Source organism: Bombus pyrosoma, linkage group LG15 (genome assembly GCF_014825855.1).
Source record: "Bombus pyrosoma isolate SC7728 linkage group LG15, ASM1482585v1, whole genome shotgun sequence".
NCBI classification, from domain to species: Eukaryota; Metazoa; Arthropoda; class Insecta; order Hymenoptera; family Apidae; genus Bombus; species Bombus pyrosoma.
In genome coordinates this window covers 7,153,985-7,181,724 of record NC_057784.1, presented here as the reverse complement: position 1 = coordinate 7,181,724, position 27,740 = coordinate 7,153,985, and the positions used below count along the sequence as shown (strand labels likewise).

General features: G+C 39.3%; 1 protein-coding gene across 10 annotated transcripts in view; it reads left to right on the top strand.

The window, feature by feature from the left end:
- The window catches only part of LOC122575621 (max dimerization protein 1-like), a 234,691-nt gene that overhangs the window by 200,779 nt on the left and 6,172 nt on the right, over window positions 1-27,740 (top strand). For all 10 annotated transcript variants that reach the window (XM_043744807.1, XM_043744805.1, XM_043744804.1 and 7 more), the window contains one exon: window positions 25,316-25,452. In XM_043744807.1, coding sequence (XP_043600742.1) covers window positions 25,316-25,452 — 137 coding nt within the window. The remainder of the gene's footprint in view (window positions 1-25,315; window positions 25,453-27,740) is intronic.

The following is a 27,740-nucleotide window of genomic DNA, read 5'->3' as shown; positions in this document are numbered from 1 at the left end:
GGTGCAATTACAACGTATCACGAGTGGAACAAATTAAAGCTAATTTATGGGTAATCGATGACACGTGGAAGACAAAATGGCAATGGCTCTCGTTGTAAAGGTAACGAACAATCAGCGAGGGAATACACGACAAACTAGAGAAAAGCTTCCTACTTACAATTAGCATATTCTACTTATAATAATTAATTTCCATAAATCTTAAGTCGCAGTCTTTTTGTTAAGTTTATAAAAATATCTTATGTATTTAACGGCGGGAAGAAATTGACGGAAGAATGAACAAGTTATTTACCTTAATTCTAATGAATTTTTATTTTTTATAAAAATGACACTACCTGAGCGTTACTTAAATATTCTATTTCTTACAAAAGTATATTTTACTTACTCCGATTTTTTTTTATTTCGTTCGAATCAATATTCTCAATCAATCAACACTCAATCGCGATTGATATAATTTACTCGTATCGAACTTTATTAAAATCACTTTGATATCGTTTGGCATCACCAAAACATATCGTGTCACAAAGCATATTAACCAACGTTTACTAAATTTAAAGAATTGCTACAACATTTTCATATATTTTTCCAAACGCAATAAATCTTTAAAAAAAAAAAGGAAACTTAATATCCAACAAACACAGACCATTACAAATCATCGAAAAATAAAAAGGAATATCAAGAACAAGAGATGAGGAGAAAATACACACGTGTACGCGTACTTACATAAGTACGAACGTATCAAGAGCAAATCGAGTTCACCAGATGTTCTCGAGAAGAACTGCTCGTCGACTTATTCTCAGGGAAGCAACAGAAAGAAAGAGAGACAGACAGACAGGCAGACAGACAGAGACAGAAAGACGAACGTGTTAAGCAGTAAGACAGAGAAACGTATGCGCAAAAGTGAAACGGAAGCAGAGTGCTGGAAGGAAGAGAGAAATCTGCACGGTTTACCAGGTATATACGCTTACGGCTGTCTCGCTGTCATTAATTAATCTCACGTGATAAATGTTAAGTCGTCTGCCAACTTGGAAGATGTTAACGCGGGCCGCGCGCTGGCCCAGCTGCGTGCCGCGATTGAATCAGCAACGGGCGAACGCTGAGACACCGGTGGCAGATGTTGCTGCATAAATTTCTGTTAATCCTTCGTGGCAACGACCAGAATCGTTTGTCCCACGGCGGCCGCGAAAGATCGATTGTCGTTGCACGTGGTTGCATCGATCTATTCCCTGGTTTTACGTAGATCTTAGATTTTGTATCGTATTTGGGATAGAAATTCGTTGTGCGACCGATCTTTGATTCTGGGTCGCGTTTACAGTGCTTGGGATATAGCGATGTTCGAAACACTAAGTTCTAGTGGAGAACAGGGCTTGAAAACACGATTCAACCATAAACACTATATATATACTATTGTACTATATGTAGATATTGGTGCGAGGGGTAGGGAATATTTATTTATGTAAATTCATATTTTTGCCATTATAATCGATAAGATGAAACCTGGACAGGGAATTGTCTTACTTGCTTAAATAACGTGAAGCTGTGCTTTGGGTATTTTATATATCCTTCGTCTTGCGTGCATTTTATGCATCTTCGTGTCTCCTCTATTTTCTTATAAATACATAAACATCCGCAGTATATTATATTAGTGTAATTCGTATCGCAGCGAAATTAACACCGCTACTTGTAGAAAATATGAACAAAATTGCTTCTTTTAATTTCATATTAAAGTTTCCTTTAGTGGAATGGCCGTAGTATAATTCACCCTGCTGTTCTCCTTGGGTCTATATGGGTCCAATAGTTTTTAAGTATCTGGTTCTAGTGTTCAATATAGTTTTTTAGTATATGTTTAGTGAATATGATTTCGCGCATTCCACGTTTCTTACAAATAAAACATTCCAAAGGAACGAGATCTCTGAGGAGATAGAAACGCGAGGAAGTGAGGAAAACAGCAGGATTGAAAGTTGAGCTGAGAGACTAAACTAAACCTTACGAAGGAGCTTCAAACTATCTCTTTAAAAGCCCCTAAATACTTTTCTCTATTACTCCCTTCGTTTCTCATTTCATCCCCCAGAAAGTGATAATTTAATCTACCTCACGCAACAGTCGTTGTTATTATCATAGAACATCGAGACTGAAGGTAAAACAAAAGCAAGGATAATCCTTCTATCGATACTTTGGCAAGTTCTAAACCAGCCGACTACCAATATCCCTGGCGTGTAGCAGGGATTTTCGTTAGGTCGGGAAACAGGAGCGATTGCCGGAAGGAAATAGAATTTCACAGCCCCCTGGAAGTCCCTGGAACTGTGTCGTTCTTCGATCCTTGGGCAAAGCGGGCTGGATACACATCGTTCGCTTAAAAGAGTTTGAAAACTCATTATCGCAAATCGGAGCCGAATCGAGGGAAAACTGAAGGAAACTCCGGCAACCAAAGAAAGTAATCCTTATGCCGAAAAAGAAGAGCAGGAAGAAAGAAAGAGGGTTCACCGTGACCCCGTGAATACCAGCAGGTCTTCCGCCTTTTTTCCCCAGCCTATTCAACCTTTGTTGATTTTTTTTCACAGACCATGTACGCTATTATCCACAAATATTTGCATATCTAACGCAATTGGATCGGGATAACCCAATACTTTTGTTATATTTTCGATATTATCGTGAAAGAAGGTTCTTCTACTGGTTAATTCGCTATTCCTTCCCATAACCGAGATCAAATATTCCGTTAAATTAAACTGAAACACTCTGCGCCACTTAACTCGCTCGTTAAATTACTTAACTCGGATATTGTCGCAGGACCAATTTTCATCCACCTTCCATTTTATTCAGATTAGTCAGTTATGGATTTAACCCATAACCGATTAGATGGTGTCTATCAGATCGCAACAATTTTTACTTTTCTGGTCATTTCATACGACACACAATATCATCGCCTCTTCTTATCTTTGCAATCTTTGTTAACTATGTGTCTATAAATACCTGAACATACATCGTCTACGTGACAAAACGACCACGCTCCAATTGTTACTTAACTATCGCTTCTACCGGCAACCACTAACTGTATGTGATTCATACGATTATCTAACCCAACGTCAGAGGTCGAAATTAAATTAAAGAGTTTCGTTCAAACTATATTTTACGTATTTGCAATAATTGGGAGGCGTGGAAATTCTTATGGCCGGTAGTGTACATTCTCGATGGACTTTTAAGCAGTCGCCAGGCCGAAGGCGCCACAGAAATAAATTGAATCATGCGGAAAGTAGAATTACAAACACATCCACGTGGCGTTCCCTTAGTTCCTTCGTGCTCGTGTGGTAGTTTCGAAGGTTTCTTCCCGGATCCAAGAAGGTTGGAAAGGATACGAGGGATGGGAAAGAAAGAGAAAGACGAGAAACAGGGAGGGAGAGAGAGAGAGAGAGAGAGCTAAGGAAGGAGGGAAGGTCTTCCAACTTGGACATCCCGGGGTATTATCTATCTCGGAAGTTCCGTCCCCCAGGCTGCGGCTGGCTCCGTTGACGATGACGAAGACGACGAGGACGGTCACGCTAATCGCAGCTGGCTGGAGATTGGCTTTTAGCACGGAGTTCGGGCCAACTTGTATCGCCAGGAAATCGCGCGCACCCCCGCTCAAATTTACGGGGTGATTCCTTCGCCCATCCCTCCGTTCCTCGAGGACAGTATTTGTGGCCAGGAGAAGCTCTACTCTGCGATCGGGTCTCGACGTGGTCTTCGTGGTGATTTAAATTGCTCTAGGCAGGGGCCAGCCTTCTGATTTTTAAAGCTTCCCTTTCCCTTAAAGATTGTTCTCGAGAAGTTCCCCGGTTGATGAGGTTGGAACCTGCTGTTTGTTGGCTGTGAGTCGTTTTATTCTTCCTTTTTCTTTTCTTTCTCTTTTATTTCTCTTTTCTTTTTCGGCTCGATGTTAGGGGCGGTTTTCCGTCGTTGAGGTGTTCGTGGAATGATTAAGTAGTTTTTGAAGCTTGCGATGATTTCTTCCGATTGCTAATGCAAATATTCGTTACTCGTTAGGAGCAAGTCTCTGTTAATCGCATATTTCGCCGAATCTGCAAATCTACCTGTCTAATTTGTCAGTTCCCATCGTCGAATTCTATTTTTCGATGTTGCGGCTATTAAACAATTTCACGGATTTGCTTGATATTTTCGTCGTCGCTATTCGTACTTTCTAAATCCTCGTGTAATCTTCGTAATTTTCGTAAATTCGAAGAGTTTGATGAGAAAATAGCGCATCATGTGATAAATCATAAAACTTTTTCTCGATGGGTTTTTATTTTGAATTATCTGATGATAGCAAAGGTAATGCGCGATTACTTTTGATTCCTCCAAGCCACCGTATCTGATCAAAGCGGACTCGTTAAATTTCAATCGTGTAGCGACCATCAAAAAGTTTAATACTTTACTATAGTACCTAATTAAAACTGGCTCATTAAGCTTCAATCGTGTAGCTTCAAAAATTTAACGGTTTGCTTTTGAATGGCCAATGTATAGCGAGAGATCGACATGCATACGTATATACGTGAAAGGCTTTCATTGACGGTTTTGAATTACCAGAAAATTAATATCAAACAGCGAAATTTCACGGAAATTTGGATGAAACGGATTCTGGCGAAACATCTCCGTAACCAGACAGTTTGCAAAACAATCGTGTTCCGCACTAAGCTGAACGCAACGTAACTGAATTAATTGCGAACTTTCGCCGAGATTGCCTGTAACATGCGATATATTCCTTACAGGGGCTTTATCGTGCAACTTCAATCGGCTGGGACCGTTTTGCGGTTAGGTTTCCGGTTAATCGTAACATCGAATCGCGACAATTTTCGGTGAAAATACTCGTTTCGAAACTACCTATTCGCAACGATTATTAGCCGTCAATCGATGGAATTGGCTGACAAGGTCAGCTCGTGTCCTCGCATTGTTCTCGCCTCGCTATTACCCACTTTACCTTGTGTTCACGTGTCACTCCTTTCTTTTACTATTTTTTCTCTGTTTTATTATATCGCACAGATTGCAGCAATTTACATCTTACACGCGAATTTAAATGGTCGCGTGCTACTAAGAAATAAAATTTTTAATGGACTACAGGAAAGTGTGTTTAGAATTCTATGAATTTGACCGAGGTGCCTGCTTAAATGGTCGGTGGTTTTCAAGTATATTATTTTGAAAATACGAAAGTTTCGGTTATTGTCCTCTTACTTGTCGGGAATAATCGATTGATCGTAGACGTAAAACAATATTAGACATGATAGCATTTATGAAGAGTGCTTCCTTCTTGTTTCCATAGTAGGTAATCACAGACGAGTTTTATTCTTGATTTTAACGGGTTTTTATGGTAATTTCCTTAATGCATGTAAATTTATTTTGCATAAATAATCTGTTCCTTCGAATCTGTAAATATTATCTTGGTGCGATTTTTTCGTATTTGGTTAATTTTAACGTAGTATTTCCATTTTATTCCAGCCTTATTTTAATTCGTCATTAAAAAGTTTTCGAACAATCAAAAGTCCGAGGAAGTTTCGCATAATTTAAAGTTATTCGCGTCGATTGTCAGAAATTTGTGTGTAAATTACTATTATTTTTGGAATAGCTTGCACCGCGTGCCTGTGTAACAGGGCTGAATCGTTAATCGAAAACGTTTACAATTTCGCAAATAATCCTGCTGGCGACGAAGGAGAGTTTCTTGGTCCGAGGAATATGTAAATGAGCAGCAACTTGTAGACATCCTTCCAGCAGTCTCTCGGGGAAACATGCTAACTCAAGGAAATGTAGTTGAACCATATTCAAATTGGCGCTCTGAGTCACACGGATCTGGAGTATGTAAAATGGCATCTACGATGTCTCAAACTCTCACCGATGCGTCTAAAATTATGTGCGCCGATGCGAAATATCGTTCGTCGATTTTCAATTTCCTTGCATCGTTTAATTTTCTCAGTTCAGAAACGAGAAACCTACAATATCGAAATCCACGATTTATCGAAAATACTTTCTTATCGATGCATCGTGTGACGAATTTATATTTACGAAGGAGACACAACTATGATAAAAATATTTAAATGGAAACAGTCCAAAGATGATAGAGTAAGACAAGATTCGAGAAGAAAGACAAGACAAATGAAAATCTAGCAAGATATATCGTCCGCTAGAAGTAAATTCATCTACGTTCAAACTCCGAGCACAGAAAAGCAACCAAAATGTGCGTGAATCGAAGTAAACATTTAAGAATCTCCAAAATTCAACTCTAAACAACTGAAGTAACAAACAAAAAAAAAAAAAAGAAGAAAAAGAAAACTACAAAAGAAGGAAACAATAAATACGAGAAGATAATAAATTTGTCCAAAAATATCCACACGCTTCAAAACACACACTCTATTCCCAAAGTAAATTCCTGCACATTCAGCCGTCACAAGAAATAATGGAAAACGCATCCGAAGCAAGGTCAGACTTTTAAGAGTGGTGAAAAAGGCAGACAGAACGGAACGAAATATTAAGGGAACTTCAGGAGTAGACGTCGAAGAACGGAAAGGAAAAGACGGGAAAACAGGAAGGGCATATGGGTTCGTGTGTCGAAGGAAGAACGCCGGCGAAGATCTTTGGAGCAGCGCCAATTTCCAGAATAACTTAGCGTCGCACGCGTCACCAATATGGCGTATAGACGACGATGGTGTGCACGATACGCGGCGTTGCACACGTGCTATCTGCAGACCGTGTGATTTAGACCGGCGGTATATACCTGCATTTTATAGGCAAATTTCCTGGCATCGACGTCTGACAGCGACCGTTGTATCGTCGACCTGGGAATCTACGCGGTTTTGCGTAGAACTTTGGTCACGCGACACTATCCGCTCTGAATTTAAACGACAAACACGTTCGTTCTGTTTCTACGGATTGTTTCGCGAAGTACAAGGTTCGATCGTGTGGCTTGACCCAGAGATTCACGCGATTTTTAATATTTATCGAGCCCGCCCTCGCTCCTAGAGTTCTCAATGGCTGTCAGGGTTTCGTTCGGAACAGCCTGAAATTACAGAGTCTTCCGGCAGAATTTATGTAATTTCCTAGAAATGCTTCTGTTGGACTGTTACACGAGCGTGCCGTGTTTTCGAGCATCGGTTTATTTATTTACCGTTGAAAAAGGATAGAAAAATGTTCGTAAGGCAAGAGAGGAGCTACCTTGAAGAAGGTAGAAAAAAAGGAGAAGTAAGGATAATGAAAGTGTAGAAAAGTTTAAGCACAAAGGGTGGAGAGTTGGAGGAAACAAAAGAAAAAGAGAACACGTGAAAGATAAAAATTCAATCGCAAAGGGTGAAAGGCCAGGAAATAGAAGAAGTTGCAAAGAAGAAGGTAGACCAAATCCCTCAAAAAGATAGGAGTTCAAAGCTGCAGAAGTTCTACAGATAAAACGAACCATACGTGTAAAACCTCGGAAATAAAATATGGGATGCAAGATTCGAAATTATATTTAGCATAGAGTTGGGTAGCTTTTAAATGGATAGCAATTGCTTGCGATATTTTCATCGTTGATACCGTTATTTATTTGCTAAGCTCCAAGTAGACAAGTGCCGATTTCACGGAAACGGGTAGTTCGAATAAGAAGCGAATAGGATTGAGAAACGAGCTTTCATCGACGTTGCAGTGAACTTAAGCGTTCCACGAAGCGTGGACTAACAAAGCGAGTAAGGTGATTAAGGGCCGAGTATAAGATGATTAGAGTTTCCCTAGAAAATTCCAAACTTCCGCCGTATCTTTGCAAATACAATCTGAGATCCGTGAATATCTATAGCAGAAACATCCTCTTTGTCTTGTTCCTCGATTCCACGAAACACGAGAGCTCGAGTATCCAACTTTTAATTTATTCCTTTCGACTACATCCTGAGATTCGTTGTAAAAATAGTTCATTTATATGCAATCCATCCAAAACCATTGCTACTCGGTTCTGTCAATTTTTTATAATATAATCGACCCAATTTTTAAGCAAATTTCTTTTTACGATCTCAAAATTTCGAACGCTATTACAGTTGGAGCGATTTATTTAAATGTGATCGATCAATATCAAACACGGTGTTTTCTATTCTAATATGAAAAATTTGATCATTGGAAAGACGATCGACTTGTTTTTGCAACGCACGAACGGAGAAATAATTTTAAATCTCTTTGAAGTCAGCTGGAAATGTTTTGCAGCGCCTGTAACACGCGATAAACATGTTTGTTCTAGTTTTTTACGGTCTAACAGAGAAACGTGTTTTGAATCGAAGTATCACATAATTCTCTGTGGTGGAGGATGGTAACGGCCGTGTTAAAGTTCTCCAACTTCCGCCTCTTCGATTTTTCTCTAGTGCCAGTCAAACATTCGTTTCGAAAATTGATCAAAGACAGAAGAAATGTCTTTTCAACAGATGACGAAGAAAATGTAATGTATTTACTTGGAAAATAGTAAATTCGTTGTAGCTATTTAACGTAGTAAGTCAATTTTATACTTCTCGTGAACGACGTTACTTTTCGTTTATTGTTAATACAATAGAAACACGATTATCCAAGATGATGTGGAACGGACCTACCTCGAATAATCGAGAACTCGGAAAGGTTTATTAGTGTTCATAAAACGCATAATAAAATCTTAGATAACGTTTTGATAATATAATGTTGTACATGTATTTAGGTTTAATTAATTACTTAATCCGCTGAAAGTTTGATTAATTGCTTTCACAGTACCTAACTATTTACATTTTCGTACTCTTCGTGTTAAAATTTCGAAAGAGATAAAGTAATGCTATGAAGTTATGGTAAAGTTCAGAGCACGTCGAATAATACGAAACTTCGAATAACCGAGACTCCATCGTAAATAATTTCTAATCTTACAAAGAGTATTTCTTAACTCTGCTACGATACTCGAATTTTGGTACTTTTGCATTTTAGCAACGAAAAAGACTTGTAATATTTTGGGAAAATGTCTAGCATAAAATTGAAAACAACATTCACGCTGCTGGCAACGATCCTTTCAATAATAACAGTCTTTCCATATTTCACTCGAATTTGAAATATTTTTTAATGTTAAAAGATACTGATACTGAAAATACTGACAGATGTTTGATCGAAAATAGCCGAAAGAACGTAACCGGATTAAAGCAAACAACTCGATCAGAATAATTTACTTTTTGCTCTAACAAATATTTTTCCTTTGCCACGTAGAAACAGTTTAAAATTCTAATCCATTGCTAATTAAATTCCGAATGTCTCGTCCAAGTTTTCCCAATTTTTGCACGAGGCAAAATTAACAGACGTTAAGGAAGAACTAAGAAACCCTTCCGCCAGATACAAATCAGGCTAATCCTCGCCTATTAACTGCCCTCGTACATCGTATCTCTCGGCGAAACTTTCCCCAACTTGCATAATATTTTGCATCGCGTTGATCGCGTTAATTTTTAATTAAACGAGCCTGGTACAGTGACGACAGGAGAAGAACGATTTCTCGTTCGTCCGAAAGTGTCCTCGAGATTCCCCGATGGCCATTTATTTTCCCTTCTTTGCTCGCTTTCGCTCGCCAAATCCGCAATTCGGAGCTGATACGAAACGCAATTTGCCCGCGCTGGCTGGAACTGGATAGCTCGACGAACGTGGGGTACTCTTTCTAAAAATGGGAAATATACGATGAAATCGGGAAGCTTCGCGGGGAAACTCGTTGACGCTGTCGGTGACCTGGAAACGGAGCGAGTTTCTACGCGAAATTTTCTGAAAAACGATCGCAAGATCCATCAAGGGTGCGCGGGTTCTCGATGGATAGCGGGTTCGTCGTTTCGAGGCGTTTACCTTTTACAAAATGTGCACCTTAAAGGGCCCCGTGGAAACTGTAGAAATTGCACGATAAATGCGTGTTGATAATTTTACAGAATCAGAGAATACAGATTTATGTAGAATTTGTATTGTAAATAATTGTAAAGCAGAATGCAACTGGAGATTATTCTACGTGCGAGGATAATTCGAATAAACACATAATATCTGGAATAAAATTTGTTCATTTGGAGCATCGTTTTCATTTGAAGATTCATTTTTGAGAAGGTCGAATTTGGAACTTTATCAGATACGCGCGTATCATGCACGATTTTCTCAAAAACGAGGCTTTAATTAAAAAAAGTCATATTCTTCGCATTTTACTTATTTCTACGTGTGCTTTTATAATTCTCTATCTCTTTTTTTTCCCATACTGTAATTTAATATGCTTCGAGTAATTATAATGATTTCAATGTACAATAGAATTATCTCCTATGTCTGGAAAGAAGTAACGAAATTTCGCTCATAATGGAGACAAACGCACGTAAAATCACGAATAGATTCATTAAAGGAACGAACACCGCATAAACGTGCCTCAATAGCGTCGATAATGATTTCCATATCATAACGATCGTCGCTTTGCGTCGGGCTATCACCGTTATGGTATCATTATTGACAAAATTTCGCATGTAACGAGATGCGGGTGAATTTCACACGTATCTGCGGCAGGCGTTACATATTCAATTTCGAAGATTTAAAACCGAATAGAATTCCGTGGATATCGATAAATCAAGTCAATAAATTAAACGGCAAAGGAAACAGAAAACTCTCGTTGAATAGATGATTGAAAGATTGAAAAATTTAACGATGCGTAATTTTTAATAGACTCTAACTAGGACATTATACGAACGTACATTTCAAAAGTATCGAAGCTAGTCACTTTGACCCACTGTGACATCATACGAAATAACAATTCGTTATTCGTACTCAAATTTATTAAAATAGCCTGTATATCCGGACTGTGGTTGCTATACTTCAAAAGCGAATAATTCCATGTTTCTACTTTGATGTAACTAAAGTCACGACATTCTTGTCCAAAGGCCGATCTAAAAATTTAGATCAACGCTATCAGAATCGAGAGGTAAAAATGAACTTCGGATTCTCTGGGACTCGTAAAAACTTCCGAATTCAAAACATATCCGGATTATTAGCAAACAAAGCGAGAAAGAGATCACCCCCTAAAATTCTGCTATCGCAACCCCTATTCCACTTTATACTACGATCCCCATATTCCACTAATCTGGACCCGCTGTGTCCTACCGACCATCCCTTTATCTCGCGAAACCACCCCCGATTTCTCATAAAATTTCCAAAATCGCTCGCTAACTTATCCCTCAACGTTAAAAACTAAAAAAAAAAAAAAAAAAGAAGAAGAACAACAACAACAAAAAAGAACAGAAAAGAAGACTAAAAAATTTCACGCGTGCAATCGACGCGTAACAATTAAAGCGAACTGCCTAAGGTAAGAATGGGAAAACGCAGGAACCTCTTAGCGTCGCTTAATTACTATAGCGGAGGGTGCACGTGTACGCGAGGGTGGCTCTGCAGATGGAAGAAAAGCGGGATAGAGGCGAAAGAACGCGTGGAAAGACAGGCTGAGAAAGGGGGAAGGGCCAGGCGGTGGAATTTGCATACAAACGAGTTTGGGATTTCATTCGGATCGCACGCGTGTGTTTGCACCATTATAAACATTTCATTGCAATCCTCGATAGTCGCGGCGGGAGAAACACCGTTTCCTATGGAAAGAGATTGCATTCGTGAGTCGAAGCCGCCTCGAAAGTCCTGATAGTATCCTCCGCGCGCCACGAATGACATTAAGTCGCTCGTGCTTTCGTTTGGTCCCTCGTCTTGAATTAATTACTCGATCCTCGTGAAGCATTTCGTCGCTCGTAGGTTCCGCTTGTGTATTATTCGGTAAATAAATAAGATTCGACGTAGGTTGCTTGGAGAACTTTGCTGTTCACGTTGTTTGCGTGAGAGAAGAGTACTAGGAGAAATGGTGGATTTTGTTCGGTTGCGAGGTGATTCGATGTGTCTCCGCGGGATTGCGGAATTTGTATTTATTTTGTAGCGTGGTAACGCGCGATGTGATTATCCTATAGGACTACTACGGGTCGTTTGGAAAGCTTCGATACTCGGAGATTCGAGTAAATCGTAATACACTGCATAGACAGAGTTAAAAGTTCACCTCGTTTGTTACCGTTTTCTGTGACTCGTGATTAGCACTGTTCGTTCTGCTTCCGTAGAATTAATATGAAATTAACTTTTATATTACCGAGTCGTTGAGTTTTCGAATAATTTCATCGCGAAATTTCAGATTTTCTTGGCAATGCGTTTCCATTGAATTCCAAGAGCATCTTATTGAATTAAATATCGTTCGTTTCTAGCCACTTTAAAAAAAAAACAATTTGTAAAGTATAAAGAAAAGAATATAATTAATTTATAACCGTGCTGTGTTTCCACATACCGTATAAAAATATTTGAAAGAATAACTTCATTACTCGAGAGAGGAGATCTGCTCTTCGTAATATCAATTGAAATTCCTGCATTCGTGTTGGCAAAGTTTTCGACTCGTTTGTCTTATCCTAGCTTGAAATTGGAATACATTCGCTTTCGTTTGACGGAGAATACGGTAAAACAGGAAGCGAATAAACTGTGGAAGCGTTAATGAAAATGAGTAAGTTTCGTTTACTATGTTAGGCTGGGATGTGACGTTCATAGCTGGAAACTTTGGAAACTCGGGGATAAATTATAGCGAAGCTTACTTTTGATTTTAATCGTACTTGACGTTCTTGCAAAAGCGGATTGAAATAGAAACGGAAGAAAATGGAATAAGCTATTATAAATCTGGCGAAATAACTGGATTAATCTATATTTCTTCTTTTTCATTTTCAATATGACGGTTCACATGATAAATTCATTAAAAAAATTTTCATCCGGCGATGGTAAAAAATTTACATAAAAATGGGATTCGAGATAAATTTAAAATTACCACGCGGTTGAAATAGTAACGTTAAATTGTTAATTATTTCGTTACTTTATGATAAGTAACACTAAAGTCTCCTTTTTTTTTTTTTTTTTTGGTATTTCCATTTAAAATTGAAAATTCGTCAAACGAACGTATTTGAAAAAGAAATGACAAAAGATAAAAAGTAAATGTCGCAAGGGATGGAAAATCAGTATTTTAAAACAGGAATAGGAAAACCGTGGAATACGTTTGATTTTCATCGTATAAAGTATAAAGGAAGCTCATTGTGATGCATAAGTTCGACAGGAAGACCTTTACGATGAAAAAGCAGAATCTGTCTATTGCCTATTATTTTATAGGCCCGTAGTATCATAAATCGTATCGTTGGTATGCATAAGATCCAGTATGGTCTTATTCGGTTTTATCCTGAAAATACACTCTAATTTCTGATCGGTGTCTATAAATTTCGCATAAAGAACACGTGACGTTCATAATAAGCGTGTCTAACAAGAGTCGACTATTTCTTATTTATGCTGATAGTCATATTTATTATGTCTGTCATGGACGTTCTCACTTTTGTCTTCATCGTTTATCTTCATCATTATAATAATTAATATCAAACTGCTTACAAGTTGTCAATAAAAATTGTCGTAAATAATTTTCACAATTTTCGTATTCAAATATTTTCCCATATAATGTTTATTTCACAAACATCTACTCAAGCTTGTCAAATTTTTAGTATAATTCATCGTTAAAATTTTTAACTAAAATTACTTATAAACATCAAAAGGATTAAAAAGAAAGATAAACGGGAGTTTCGTGTAAATTGGATCGCTGTAAGAGAATCTGAATGGATAATGATGATCGTGGTAAGTGACCTTTCGCGAATGGTACGTATAAAAGAGAAGACGAAGAAGTATTCAAATGTTTCCCGACGATCAGCTTTATATTTATGGCTGACACTATAAAGGACGAGAGTTAAATGTGTCATCAAGTTGACTAGAGTCTTCGGCGTCGCCTACGATAGATATTTTTATGGGCACTAACATGGGGCCATCGCGAAACTTGATCGAACTATCGAAGTATAATTCGCGCTGCACTCGTCTCACGGCGACTCTTCTCAATTTTCTTCTCTTTTTCGCTAAAAAAAAGTTGGAAGGCTACGAGGTAATCCGATTCGTCTGCAACCTATGAATTATCGTCTTCGAACAATTATTTCTTCCCACCTTGCTTTTATCAACATGGCATCGTTTAAAAATTTCCAGGTAAAAAGATATAAAATAAAAAGCAATCTCATGTTATACAAAAATCGATAGCTACGCGTTATAAAATATATCAAAACGGAGGTACGAGTTGAAATTCGTGAAATTTAATGATACAACGAAACAAACACCACTGTTGAACTATTTTTACTTCTTTTTGTCGGTATTAAAAAGCGGCAAAAAATTGAACAAATATAAAAATTGACGAGAAGAGATAACAGAGAAAATTCGTTTACTTATTTCTATGAATACTTCATGGTCAAAAAGTTCACGATCTTTTTCATCGGAACACCACGACTGCAATCTCAAGTATATCACGTTTCTCGAAACTGGTCCAGTCCGATCAAGACACCAATTCACGAGACTGTCATTCGCCATTCCATGTTATTTACTATCCAACAACGATGAAAAAAGGATCGGAGATCGCCAAAGCTCGGTGAAGCGATCGTCTCGCTCGAGATCGAGAGAATCATCGTGTATTTCGCTGCTCAACAATTAAAGTTGGCGAAACGGCCGATTAATTACGACGAAACGGAGTCGACCCTGGCCACGGATCACGATTAATTTCACTTTAACGACGCCTTTCAATGCCGTGCCTCGCGTCTCTCGGTCCTGACGGTCCTGTTAAGTCCATGAAACTTCTATTTTTCTCGTCCTTCGCCATTTCTTTCTGTTTGTTGTCTCGAAAAGAAATCGTCCCCCTTTTTCTCTTTTATCGCTCATTGTTCGCTAAGAAAGAAGGAAAAATTTTGCTGAAACATTTCCTGGGCGTTTCCTTGATATTATTTTCACAATTTCTGCTCCAGGCTTATGTTCTTTTCTCGCTGGTGGATATGTATTTGTTGTAACGTCGGAGATTTTATGGAATTAACGATTTGAACTGGTCGTAAGTTACTTGGAACTCGGAAATATAGTTTCGTTTTGAACGACGATGAAGATAAGACAGAATAATTATTCTTTCGACATTTTCTATTCTGATTAAAACCAGACCAAGTTCAGCTGTTTTAATCCTCATCCGCTTCTCATTCCTCCAATTTTGTTTCTCTCTTGACGCAAAATTGATACAACGCGCGATAAAATACATTCCACGTTTACTTTTCATGAATATCCGATGTCTTGGAAAAGAAATGTATCAAAGTAGAAAATCGACGACTCGTCGCAACAATTGTACGAAATATTTCTCGCATTCCTGCGTAGTTGTACAGAGACGCATTTACAGCTACGAGTACGGTAAATTAACTGCAATGTCTGCACGTTAGAATAACACAATTTAGATTCCGCGTCGCAACAGCGACTGCAATTTTCTTATTTTCGTGCTGTCGACCCAAAACAAACGCTGTGCACGAAGCTAAAGAACGCTATTCTTATTCAAGAAAAATTATTCGTTGCATCACACGGGTTATGCAACAACAGAGACCGTATAACGAAGAAACTTTCTTCTTTTTTTTCCTCTTCCTCTCTTTCTTTTTTCGTTTCATTTCCATTCGCAACTCCCACGCAACAGTTACTGCAACACGAGTAGAATAGCTCGAAAACTCGTGCTTCTTCTATCATGCAAAATATCGTGGAAAGATGGACCAACTGCAGAGATTTGCAACACATTATCGTGATGTCTATCCTGCACGGGGTACGTTTCGTTCTTTCGTTTGTTCGTTCGTTTGTACGAATGACATTTCTCTCGATACCTTCTGGCGAACCGTGGGGAGAAGGGAGAAATATCCGCGAAATAAATGTCAGATATAAACGTATCCGTATATAACAGTAGCTGGCGATCTCCCAAGCTATAAATTAGTCAAAATGGGAAGAGTTAATACGTGTTTGGACTGCCAGGCTATGTGTGTTATCTCTTCTATAAACCGTGGGAAGTGCTTTTTCCGATCGTTTGCGTTGATTTAAACGCGCCTCGGGGAAAATCAGATACGACGCAGCGTTCTGAACCGAGTCTGAAAAGTTACGCGGGGGCAACCTGGTGTAAAAATTTCCTTGAAATCTATATATCGCGGATTGAGAAATTCCCCGCCATCAACCTCTTTCGTAACTTCTATTACTCATTTTCTGCGTTTTCAATCGCGGTCGCTAGCGTTATATGGCGAAATGGTCGAGGGACGTTGGAGAAAAATTTTGACACACGTCGTTTCGATAAATCCTATGAATTATGCTATGGTCAAGAACGATGTTCTGATGGACCGTAGTTCTAGCGAATGAAACGTCTGCAGACCGAAATGCGTGCACATATATTCGTACAAGATATGTAATTGTTCTCGCGTGTCTGTCGAAACAGTGAAATAGGATAGAAATTAGAGAATCAAAAACTCCGTTATTTCATAACTTCAACGAAACGACGAATTTTACTAGCGTTCGAAGTTCTGGCTTAGTTGATGAGCCAAAAGCACTCTTCTTGCGCTCACGTATGATGTAACAAATAATTGAATAACCAAACCGAATACCGATATTGGACGTTGAATAATCGATAACCAAAATGGAATAATCAGTAGACCGTAGACTTTTATGCAAATTTCTATATTTGAGATTAAAAAGAGTAGGATCTCGGTAAAGATCGTTTTACCTGACAAATATCGCAGAAAGGACTAATTTGGATATTTTCTATATTTTTTCATATTGTGTACATTCTGTGCAATTTTTCACTATCAAATTTCCTAGAAATACGTGAAAATCCGCTGGCTAATAATCAAATTACACTGAAAACCAGGCTAAGAAGATGAACCACGCATGCAAGTAAGCTATGCAAACGCAAGCAGCATTAATATACCGCGTGATAGGGCCAGGAGCAAGAAGGTCCATGGCAGTCATTAAACGAGAATCAATCTTTCACTTGCGTTCCATCCATCAGCGAAAGTGGTGCACGCGGTTTGTCTCGCCGAGGTTGTCCGAAGGTTAAAAGCGCGGTTCGTTTATCATGAGAAAAGAAGAGAACGAACGTTCTCTATCCGCCAAGGCGTGTTCCAGCACTAGCTACTACGGTCATTGACGCGCGACCGTAAGAAAAATGTTTCTCATTGCACCGACACCGGCGTTTACATAACGGTGTTTTCCTTTGGAGAACGCGCGCACTGACGTTGCACAGTGCAGCAGTGGACAAAGATCGAAATAATCGTTGCTCGATTTTGATCTTTCGAGAAGATTGGCGAAAGTCTTTTGCGCATCAAAATTTAATCACTTGAAAATTTACTCACTCGTTCATTATACGCCCTCGTTTGTTAATTCCGGTTAAATAGCCTTCAGTATGGAGAATTTAGGAAAAGATATGTATAATTTTAATCCCTAACTTGAAAATTCGTAGTGAAAAGGTACTGTATTGCATTGCCAGATAATTTTTGCTGCATGTTCTTTATTCTTTCAGTGAATTCCATTCGTAATCGCGACTCGATCGAGGAGTCGATTGCTAACTACATTTATTCCAAAAGAATCTTAAAAGACACACAAGGACTCTGTTCTTTATTCAACATCAGCGCGATATTTAACGAAACAGAAAGGAGGACAAATGATCTCTGCATGACACTTACGAAGAAATAGAAAGATTGTTGCCGGCATCGGCGTTATTCACTTAAACGTCACCGTGTGTGGTTAGACAAAGAAATAAACGTTCAAGGTGCTTCAACTGAGCCAGGGAGTAGAGAAAATACTAACAGAGATTCGTTAAACGGACTTTTACTCGACTTGAATCCCTTGACATCGAGTTTCAGGAAACCTGCACATTATATGCATTTTTGTTATTTTTGTCCTGAATCCTCGTTCAAATGCCGCACTGTGGAACGTGAGAACGTGGCCTGCGAACGTGCGAGCATGACCAACGAATTTTGATTTTCATCCCGAATCCTCATTCGAATGCCGTACCGTGCGTCGTGTCGAGTTCACCGCTTGAAAATATTTTTAACGAACCACCGGCAGGGATTATTTTCGGTCGCCGACACACTTTCTTCCCCGGAGAGCGAGGAAGATGACTCGGGAAGAGAGAAGAACACTCTCGCTTTTTTCCCATTATCATCCACGCTCTCCACGTTGCCAGTTTCCATTTAGTCGCAACTACGACGTGGCCAAACAAACGTTCACCATTGCGTCACACCGTTGAGGAGTGCCTCTGGTTGTTTACAATTATTTTTGTCGTCGCACTGCGAGTCAACGCTACGTTAAAAATACAGAGAATCCGCCATTGATTTGGAACACTGAGGACGATTTAGAAAGTCAGAGAATGTTTAGGGAATTGTTGTTGGGCAACGGTACACGGAAGATGCGTGAGTGTTGAGTAGAGTGAATAGCATGGGAGTTGTTAGAGTGACGAAATATATAATAATTTTTTGCATTCACATTTTTTGCAAGTTTTCCCCTTTCTCTTCCCTCTAATTACAAAGATATTCGAGATCTGCTCGATTAAATCAACGATTCAATTAAAATATCCGCCCGATTCATTTTCCACGAATGCATCAGCGAAAGACATTCATTAATTTGTTCGTGAGACTGGTGTTTCTTACTGTTTTCGAGAACGTATCGTTTAGGTCGTCGCGTCGCGGCGATGACGCAAAAAGGGAGGGAGGTTTCCGCGAACGAAGCGCCTTTTAGCCAAGCTGCGGATTGCAGCGACCGCTGGCAAAAAGCTCGGCGAGGAAAGCCACAGCAGTAATGGCATTATCGCGGTCGTGTAAATCAGCAATTTATAAGTAGAAACGCGGTCGAGTCTAAAAACCGGTGTTCCACGTCTCGGTACAGTCGCGTGAAATGGCTCGACTTGTGGTAAATCGCCGGTATCTAGAGAAATTTGTTACTTTTTTGTCTAGCCCCGGTACACATTGAGTAAGGTGAATCATAGCAACTAGAGTCTTAAGCTTTAATCTCTTCGAAGGATGAATATATTCAAGGCGGAAAAATTTTTCTTTTACTTTTTTTTGTTTTTTTTTTCATTCTTTCGACTTGTACTTTACCGTGTTTGAGATCCGCTCGTAATTATTCGAACGATGTACCTTCTATACCTATTTCGTTTCTACGATAAAATCGTTAATGATTGATTGTACGCGTGTGAAAGGTTAATACTACTGAAGCATGAAACGATCGACCATAAACGGGATGAACGCTACTGAAGCTTCGAAACTTGGGTCAACGAAATTTTCATATGTTGCGTATATTCCACAATGAAATTAGACTTCCAAAAAATCCACTGTAGTAGATCTACACAACTTTTATGAAAAATAGATACTGCTTATTTTAACGATTCTGGCAGCGTTAATAAGTTGGTGTAACCTTTTCATTCTCGCTTCGCGCAGCAATATGTCTGACCAAGTCGTTCGTTGGTCGTGGTCCTTGTACATCCCACAGCAACGACAAATTTTCCCGGTTGCCCTTAGGAAACTGACAAACTACTTCGCGAGTAAGATGATTGGTGGTCGGTGCGAGGATGCCTCTCTCCCGCGGGACCTAACGACCCGGACGAAACCAAGAGAAAGAGGGAGAGGGAGAGAGAGAAAGAAACAGAGCGAGAGAGAGAGAGAGAGAACACGAGTGGAAAGCCACATGTATAAGAACGTGGAGGCACGCCAGCAGCTTGTTTCGTCGACAAAACACTTCTTATTGGTAGCAGCAGGCATTGTGCTTGCGCCTATACGTTACGCTAAGGAGGCGAAGCAGTCAGCGAAAATATACTCTTATTTCGCTCGCAGCAACGACTGGCGTGCCCGTAAAGCCTGCACTGGGTGATAAAATCTTTCTGATAATTTATACGAGCCATGGCCGGGACGATGTGGCCGGATGCGACAATGGATGTATACGTATGTATACGTATACGCGAGGTCGCGCATAGGCGCAGCCACCGTGAACGTTTTTCTGCTCCACTCTCTGTCCATCTCTCTCTCTTCTTCCTTTTCAGTCTCGTTTCACCCTGTTGTTTCTTCTCCCTTGTATTTTTCCGTCGCTCTTTTCTTTTTGCCAGCCTTTCCCTGTCACGTTCTATCGCGTTCCTCCCTTGTATGCGCGCACAATGCGTTTCTCCCGGTGCTCCGGTACCTCGTTCGATACCTCCTCTCTAATTTTTCCGTTCTATCCGGTTCCGATCTACCCGTCTTCCTCTTTTAATTCTTTTCCACCTGCTCCTCTACATTTTTCCTCTGTTTTAATTCCTCTCCTATGTACGTTCGTACCTCTATGCTTTTTTACTCTCACCGTGTAGATTCTTCTTTCTGTCTGTTTCCCGATTGCACATTCCTGTTGGCAACTGTAAGATACTTGTTTGGACTCGTGCAGAACATCGGTACGGGTATATTCTAATAAAATTCCGAACTATTTCATATAGCAGGCGCAGCATATCGAAAAATAAAATCTACGCGTTGAAAAACTCGCGAGTCACGGTATATACACATATGCATCCGTGTTCACGCTTGCACCGGATCTTTCTCTTCGGTACGCCTGTACTCCGCCATTCTTGCCCCTTTCAATCGTCTTTTATTTTCTCTCCGGCTCGACTCTCTTCCATCTTCCTCCTTCCATTCCCGTACACGCTATACCAGACACTCGTACATACGCGATACGTACAGTGTACATACGTTGTAGACACGGCGACGACGCGTGGGTGTCGGTGGCGGTTATATTTTACGGACGTCGAGAAAGAACGCTCGACGACGTTGAACGGTGACGTATATCGCCTTAAGGGCCGTTTTCATCGTGACACTGATCGCCAAGTTCAATATCGACTATTTTCATGCGAGCGCGCTCGCTCGCAACGAGATCGGGAATCGCCGTGGGCGCAATTACCGAGACCCTCTCGACTTCCATCATGTTCCCCAACTGCGTCTTCGAGTTCGCCGGAGCCCTCGTGACGCGACACACACGGTGTGTGTTTCTATAATATTAATACGTAATTATGCGCGAACTTAATCTTCATATTGTGAGGCGCGCCGTTAAAGCTGAAGATGCCGTTAATTATGCTGTACAGGTAATTCGTGCGAGGAGAGAGTACACGTCTTATGAAATATCCCGATGTGACGTCGTAAAGAGTACCGGTTTACGCGGCTCGAGCTGTAAAGCGTTCCGCTGCTGCGGAAAATGAGCACTGGTAATTAGGTTGTTGGCTAGGACTGCAAGGGGGTTACGTTTTTCTTCCTGGCAATAGAGTTCACGCCGTTAAGAAGCGTGAATATTTGCTGAAGATGTTGTTTCCGGTGATATTATAGGAATGCAGGGCTGCAGACTGATTTTTACTTGCCAATATATAATAAAATAATAGAATGACTCTCGATGATCTCTAGACGATTTACGTAGAATTGTTTCGGTTCTCAATTCCATCGAATTCTTATAGATCTCTCATGCACAATCCTCGTGACGCGCAGTCAAACTTTTACGTGATATACCGTGCTTCCTAATCTAAATATTCTGTATCTCATCCATCGTCTCTCTTTATTCATACTTTGATATAAACGTCGTCGTTTACACGAATCTTCTCTCTTACAACATAGAGGAGCCTTGGAATAGACCGCGCGTAAATTTTTGTGAAAAAATCAATTTTTTTAGGACGGGAATTAAAGTCAATTTATTTGGAACGAGGGGTTGGCGCTTGATTAACTGAACTTGTCCCTATTGAATCCACTTATCTGAACGTGAACTTCAATTATTCGAATGAGAAATTGTGGGTACTGTAGAGTGGAGAATCAGTGAACAGTAGACCTTCACTTATTGGCCGATTAACTGAATTCCAGACTATTGAATCCGCTTAACGTGAACTTCTCTTTAAATAAATTTGCATTAACTGTTCTATAAAAACTGTTGTGTGAACTTATCCGGCTGTATAAATGTCTTGCATCTATATATATAATTATGTTTTAAGCTTCTTATCATATGTATTTAGGTTCGCATGACCCAACCAATTTTTTTATTTGAAATTAAACTGAAATCAGATTTCTTAGGTGGATTTATTTTTGCGCGTATCGTAGTGTATTTTAATGAACATTTTTCCAGATCCTTCAGTAAGATACATAATTAACGCAAGGTTTTTATAAACACAATAGAAAGGTTAACAACAACAGGCTAACAAAGGCCTTGCGCTACTTTAATTCATCCACACATAAGAGTTAGCGTTAAGGAAACACGTTTGAACGAATTAAAAAATCGTTGAAAATAAAAATCTCACAATTACGGTTAGAACGTATACTATCTTTAGATCGTTTACCATTCTTGCTAGAATGAATTAACTAACCGAACCATAAATGCATCCATGTGTTTTCTGTCAATATGATCTCGAATTTTAACGTACTATATCCTCTCTACAAAGAAACGCAAAGGAGATGTGTTTCTATAATTTATAACGATAAATAGTAAAACGAGAAATAATTTCTACTAACCCAAGAAATTTCAGTGCTGAAGGAGTTGATTCAATTTTATCGCGTTATATCCTCTTTACAGAAACACATAGAACATATGTTTCTAAAGATGATAACTAATAAAAAGAAAAATGATTTCCCATAATCTAAAAAAATTCAATTCTAAAAGTGTTGATCATGTCATATATCGTCCAAGAGGCTGAATTATAACGCGTTATATCTCCTTCACAAAAACATCAGAAAAGTTTTGTATTTCCATCGCCGATAATGAATCGAAAACGAAAAATTCCTCATCTAAAGAAAAATACGATCTCGAAAGAATAATCGCGTCGTACATTGTCGAGGAGCACCAACTTCTAATACTCTCGACGGCGATATTTGTGCACGGCCCGCTCGTCCAATCTCACGTACGATATACGAACGATGAACAAGTTTCGCTGACTGCACACTGGCCGTGGTAGAATTCGGCGAACGGCTTCGATACTCGGCTGGAACCGGCTCGAGAGAAAGGTCGAGGGTCGGTCGATCCGCGTCAAACTAGTTTAACGAGACTTTGATGCGACTCCCACTCGCTGGTCGCGGCTTACGATTCATAAAATTCCATGCACCGAGGTACAACGACCGACGAAAGTTGTTGCTACAGGTCAAGGAGACGCGCAATAAAGGGTGGCCGGATTTTTTCGGCACAAAGGACGCCCTCATACCGGTGAACGCCCGTTATCCGGCAGTCCCTTATTCCCTTCAATAGGGAGAATAAGTTGCACGCGAGATGCTTTATGGTTATTGCCCAAGGTATTTTCGGATAACGCCACAAGGTGGCCCAGGAATAGATTTATCATCTTTGGCCGCGAAGTTTCGCGAACCGTCGCTCTTGGGAGCTTTTCCGGGCGAGAAAAACGACGACTATCGAGCTAATTTGTAATCGATGATTTTGCGATGTCAATTTCTGCTTCGTTATAGATATACACCCGTGAACAATTTCTGCAAGCGAAATGATTTATGGTGATTTTTACGACCTTTCTGCGGCCCTCGAGCGACCTTCAGTGTCAATGACGCGATCTCTGAACTTCCAATAATTTGATGCGCCAATGGTGCGATCTCGCAAACTATCCTTAACGTTAGAATGAATTTTGAGTATCATATTTACGAGCTTGGTAATCTTCTTTCATCTTTGAATAAGGTTAAATGTCAATGGCACGACCTGAACGATCGCCTTCATCTTAATGTAACTTTGGGTATACTTATAATACAAACTTAGTAATCATCCTTAGTCTTCGAACGAACTTCAGTGTCAAAGATACGACCTCGTTGACCTTACGTGATCGTGAAATGGCCTGAGGTGACATTAGAACAAACCCTACGCTTAATCTCTACATTAGATGATCGTATTTCTCTTCCCTGCTTGAAAATAATTTCTTGATGTAGAATACTGAGAAGGTAGACAAGGAGGAATAACAGTTTCTCGTTTTATACTATCTCAAACGATCAATACATTAAAATCGCCAAAGTATCGGAACGAAACGTCGATATTCTTTTCAAACAGCAAATTTGGAAGATCTAATCTGAAACTCTGCATTCTAATTCCTGTATCGCCTATATCCTATACACCTTCGAAACCTTCTTCTTCCATCTCAGACATCTCTTAACATTCTAGAACCTACCCGTGATACCACTTTAATTGAACAAGCGCGCTAAATGCGCCTGGTTCGACTGGAACCTTCGAATCGAAGAACATTGTCGAGCAATCCTCGTTATTGTACTTTTGCGCGATTAAATCGACCGGTGTGGTGGCGAACGTGTGCCAAGCGCGAGGGTGTGAGGATTACACAGAATCAACGGAAATTCGCAAGGGTGGCGTGGATTCAGGGGAAGGGTGGACGCGCGTGCATATTCGATGAGAGCGCGCTTTCGCGAAATGGTAAAATACGAAAATTGGCTGATATTTCGGGAACGGGATTATTGGACAGCGTACACGTGCAGGAAAAGCCTGTGACGGGCACAGCACGTGTACCGGCAACGTTTTTCGAAAACGGGTTGCCGCGCGTGTACGCCGCGCCGCGTTTCTATCGATTGCGACAGAATCCACGCGGACACCCCCGGATCGCCGGGGATTGTTGCCACGCGCTTTATATTTACGAGCCACAGCTGTCCGATCGCGTCTACAATTTACTACGAAGCGTCCTGTGCACCTGCGTTTTTTAAATTATCTAACGAGCTCGACGGTCTGCCTCTGTATCACCGCGTATGACGCGAGCTGTTCGATCCACGACGCTCCTTTCGTATTCGTTAGTTTACTCCGTTTGTAACGTGAAAATTTGCATCAGCAATTGCTGGTACAATAGAATCTCGTTTATTCCGAATTAGAGATTGATTTTGAGACTTTTAATCAGATTTTGTCTGTTAATATTTTATTTATTAATAGTACTTAATAAGAGATACAATGGCTAGAAGAAAGGCACATACTTTTAATCTTCCAATGAAGCATTTTTTTTATCAGCTTCTGTATACTTCATCTTCATAGCACTTTTGTAACGACACGCGAATGCTGCTAGATGATACGAAGTTTCATATACTTGAACCTAATTGTTTAATATGTATATGTTATTATAAATGCATCTTTCGTGGCCGTTGTATATTCGTAGGAATTCAGTGGCTATAAGTATATAGTATAGAACATAAGTATAGAACTTATATACTATAAGTATAAGTATAAGATAATAAGTATAGAACAGTAAGATAGGAGCATTAGCTATGTTTCAAGAATGATTTCCTGCACGAAAATTCGAAGTGTGAAAGTTGTAAGTATAGAATAAATCTTGTACGCTTCAAACTTCGCTTCAAACAACATCCAACTCGAAGATAATCCTACTATTTGGAATCTAAGAAACGAAGAATCTTTCGTGGAATGTTATTTATGTGTTTCCTACGCTTTATTATTACAGATGAAGTAGACGTGATCGGCTATACGAGCAATCAATCGGACACCGATGATCATAGCAGTGTGCAGAGCAGCAGCGATAGTGGCGTTGCAATGTCCACCTCCAGGCTGACACTTTCCGAAATGATGGACAATCTTTAGGTAGATATATCTTTTATAAATTTAAAATTATTTAATTAACACCTTAAGTATCGTAGAATACGGAAGTTTTTCAGCCAATGATCCTTTACAATTTATATTCTGCCTTCGAACATCTAATTCTAATATCGATTGAAGAAATGAAATAGTTGTTCTATGTAGAAGGACTAATTTTATTTCAACTAATTTTTACTCCCCCTTAGCTTCTTTTACACGCACCAAATTACCTTTCTTCGATCAATAATTTGTCTATCTAAATATAAAGATTCAACGACAGTACTGAAAAATGGAAAAAAGCATTCGATAAGAAAATTTTATACGAAGAATAACAACATAAGAAAAAAGATACTAAACTACCAAGCACGTTAATCTTTCGCCTGCGCTAAAAAAACGACTATAATTTTTAATGTTCGACTTGTTACCGACGTTGCTGACCCAAATCGCTGTGAATCAGATTTTCTGAATATCGCATTCGCAGGAAGTGTTCACAAGTATTGGTCCGCATTCAGAACACGCTGTCGAGGGCGTAAATGCCCTTTCAACTCGTGTTTTTTCGCGCCAATTATATTCAGAATGCGGCTGGCAACAACGAACCGGTAGCCAAACCGTTCTTCTTTTTTCCGTCTCCTCTCTCTCTCTCTCTCTCACTCTTGCCTTCTCTTTGCTGCTCTCTTTTCCTCTCGCGGGCCAACGATATCAAAGTCACGTTCTAAATTTAATAGCGTTAAAAGCTCGAGTTGAAAGAGCATCCTTAACAGCACCTTCTGAATAGGAGCCATTTTGCAAACGCGTATACAACGTGGATATCGTAAACGCGAATGGTCGGTGCACAAGAACTCCATTTTTAAGCTTCATTTTTTCTTTCTGTTGCTGCAAACCTTCGGATAATAACCGTGAGCCCGGTATATACTTGAACAATGTGCCTTTCACGACCTCGAAACGCTTCCGTGCGAATTACCCCGCACCAAGTTTTTACGTAAGATTCGATTAATGGAACTGTCGATGAAGATGTTCCGTTTTGTATTTTCCTTCGGGAATTTTTTGATTGAAATTCAATATCTTGATTAATCATTCTACGAAATAATACGCAGCGTGGTCTGTGCAATATTTGAAAGATCAATCGGATATTTTGGACCATTTAACTATAATCCGTAACGAGTATAATTGCTCTTAACAAGTTTCTGATTTAAGAGATGACGATCTATGTTTCATAAACATATTCTGTATAGATACGTAAACGAAAATAACAGACCTAAAGATAAGATAATTTATTGTATAATTTATCCGGTTAACACTGTAACAACCAGCTGTGAAACAAAATTTAATTTCAAAGTCTATGTTAATTTTGTCAAAGCTACTGTGTCCTTTTAGCAGTCGTAGAAGAAAGAAAACAAACTAATATTAAATGGAATGGAACACGCTGTATATTCGTGCTAATAATTATTCATTATTGAATAACAATCGTGCAGCAGTTCAAATAAGAAAAGAAAAAGAATGTTTCCTACATAAAATACAGGGGAGAAAAAAATCGTACTGTACATACGATAAAATGAAAGGGAGATAATCAAACGCAGGCGGAAAATTAACTGCTCCAAAAAGAAAAAAGTACATAGTTTGCATGCTTGCCTAACGCCATTTTCCCATAGCGTATTCGTAATTATCGTGGCCATATCTTACGATAAACCAGCGGGTAAAAAAAGAGTGAAAAAAGGGGGAGAAAAAATGTGTAATATCCGAGGCAACACGCGTCGTGTCGAGCGGTGTAAAGATAAAATAAAGTAAAGATACATCATGATGTAATAAAAAATATCATGCTGCTTCGAATATTTCGTTTTTTTTTTTTCGGGATACAATGCCGGGAAAAGGAAATGTTTGAAAAAGAAATCGAGTTTATTACTGGCGGAAACTCGTGGCTTTAAGCGATGTTGCGAATTTAATTTTCCTGACGGTGTTGTTCTGAAACACTTTAAGATTCAGGGAAGAGAATAATATTTCCGTTAAATGGACCAGTACTGAAACAACGATTAAAAATAGCGTAACAGAAAGGGGTAATGCTGACAGCTGTTTTAATCTGCAATTTTCATTTCGTTCTTTGAAGAGTTTTTCATTCCGCGAATTGAAGTTACTTCATACCGTATTCTTTCAAATATAACTTTAACGTTTATATTCAGCCCTTTGCATATAAAAAATTTCTTCGCCAGCTTACAACATTTTTTCAGGGAATTTCTCCACTCTGAATCATACGCTCAGAACAGTTCACAGAAAACTTGATTTAAAAATATAACTTCGTA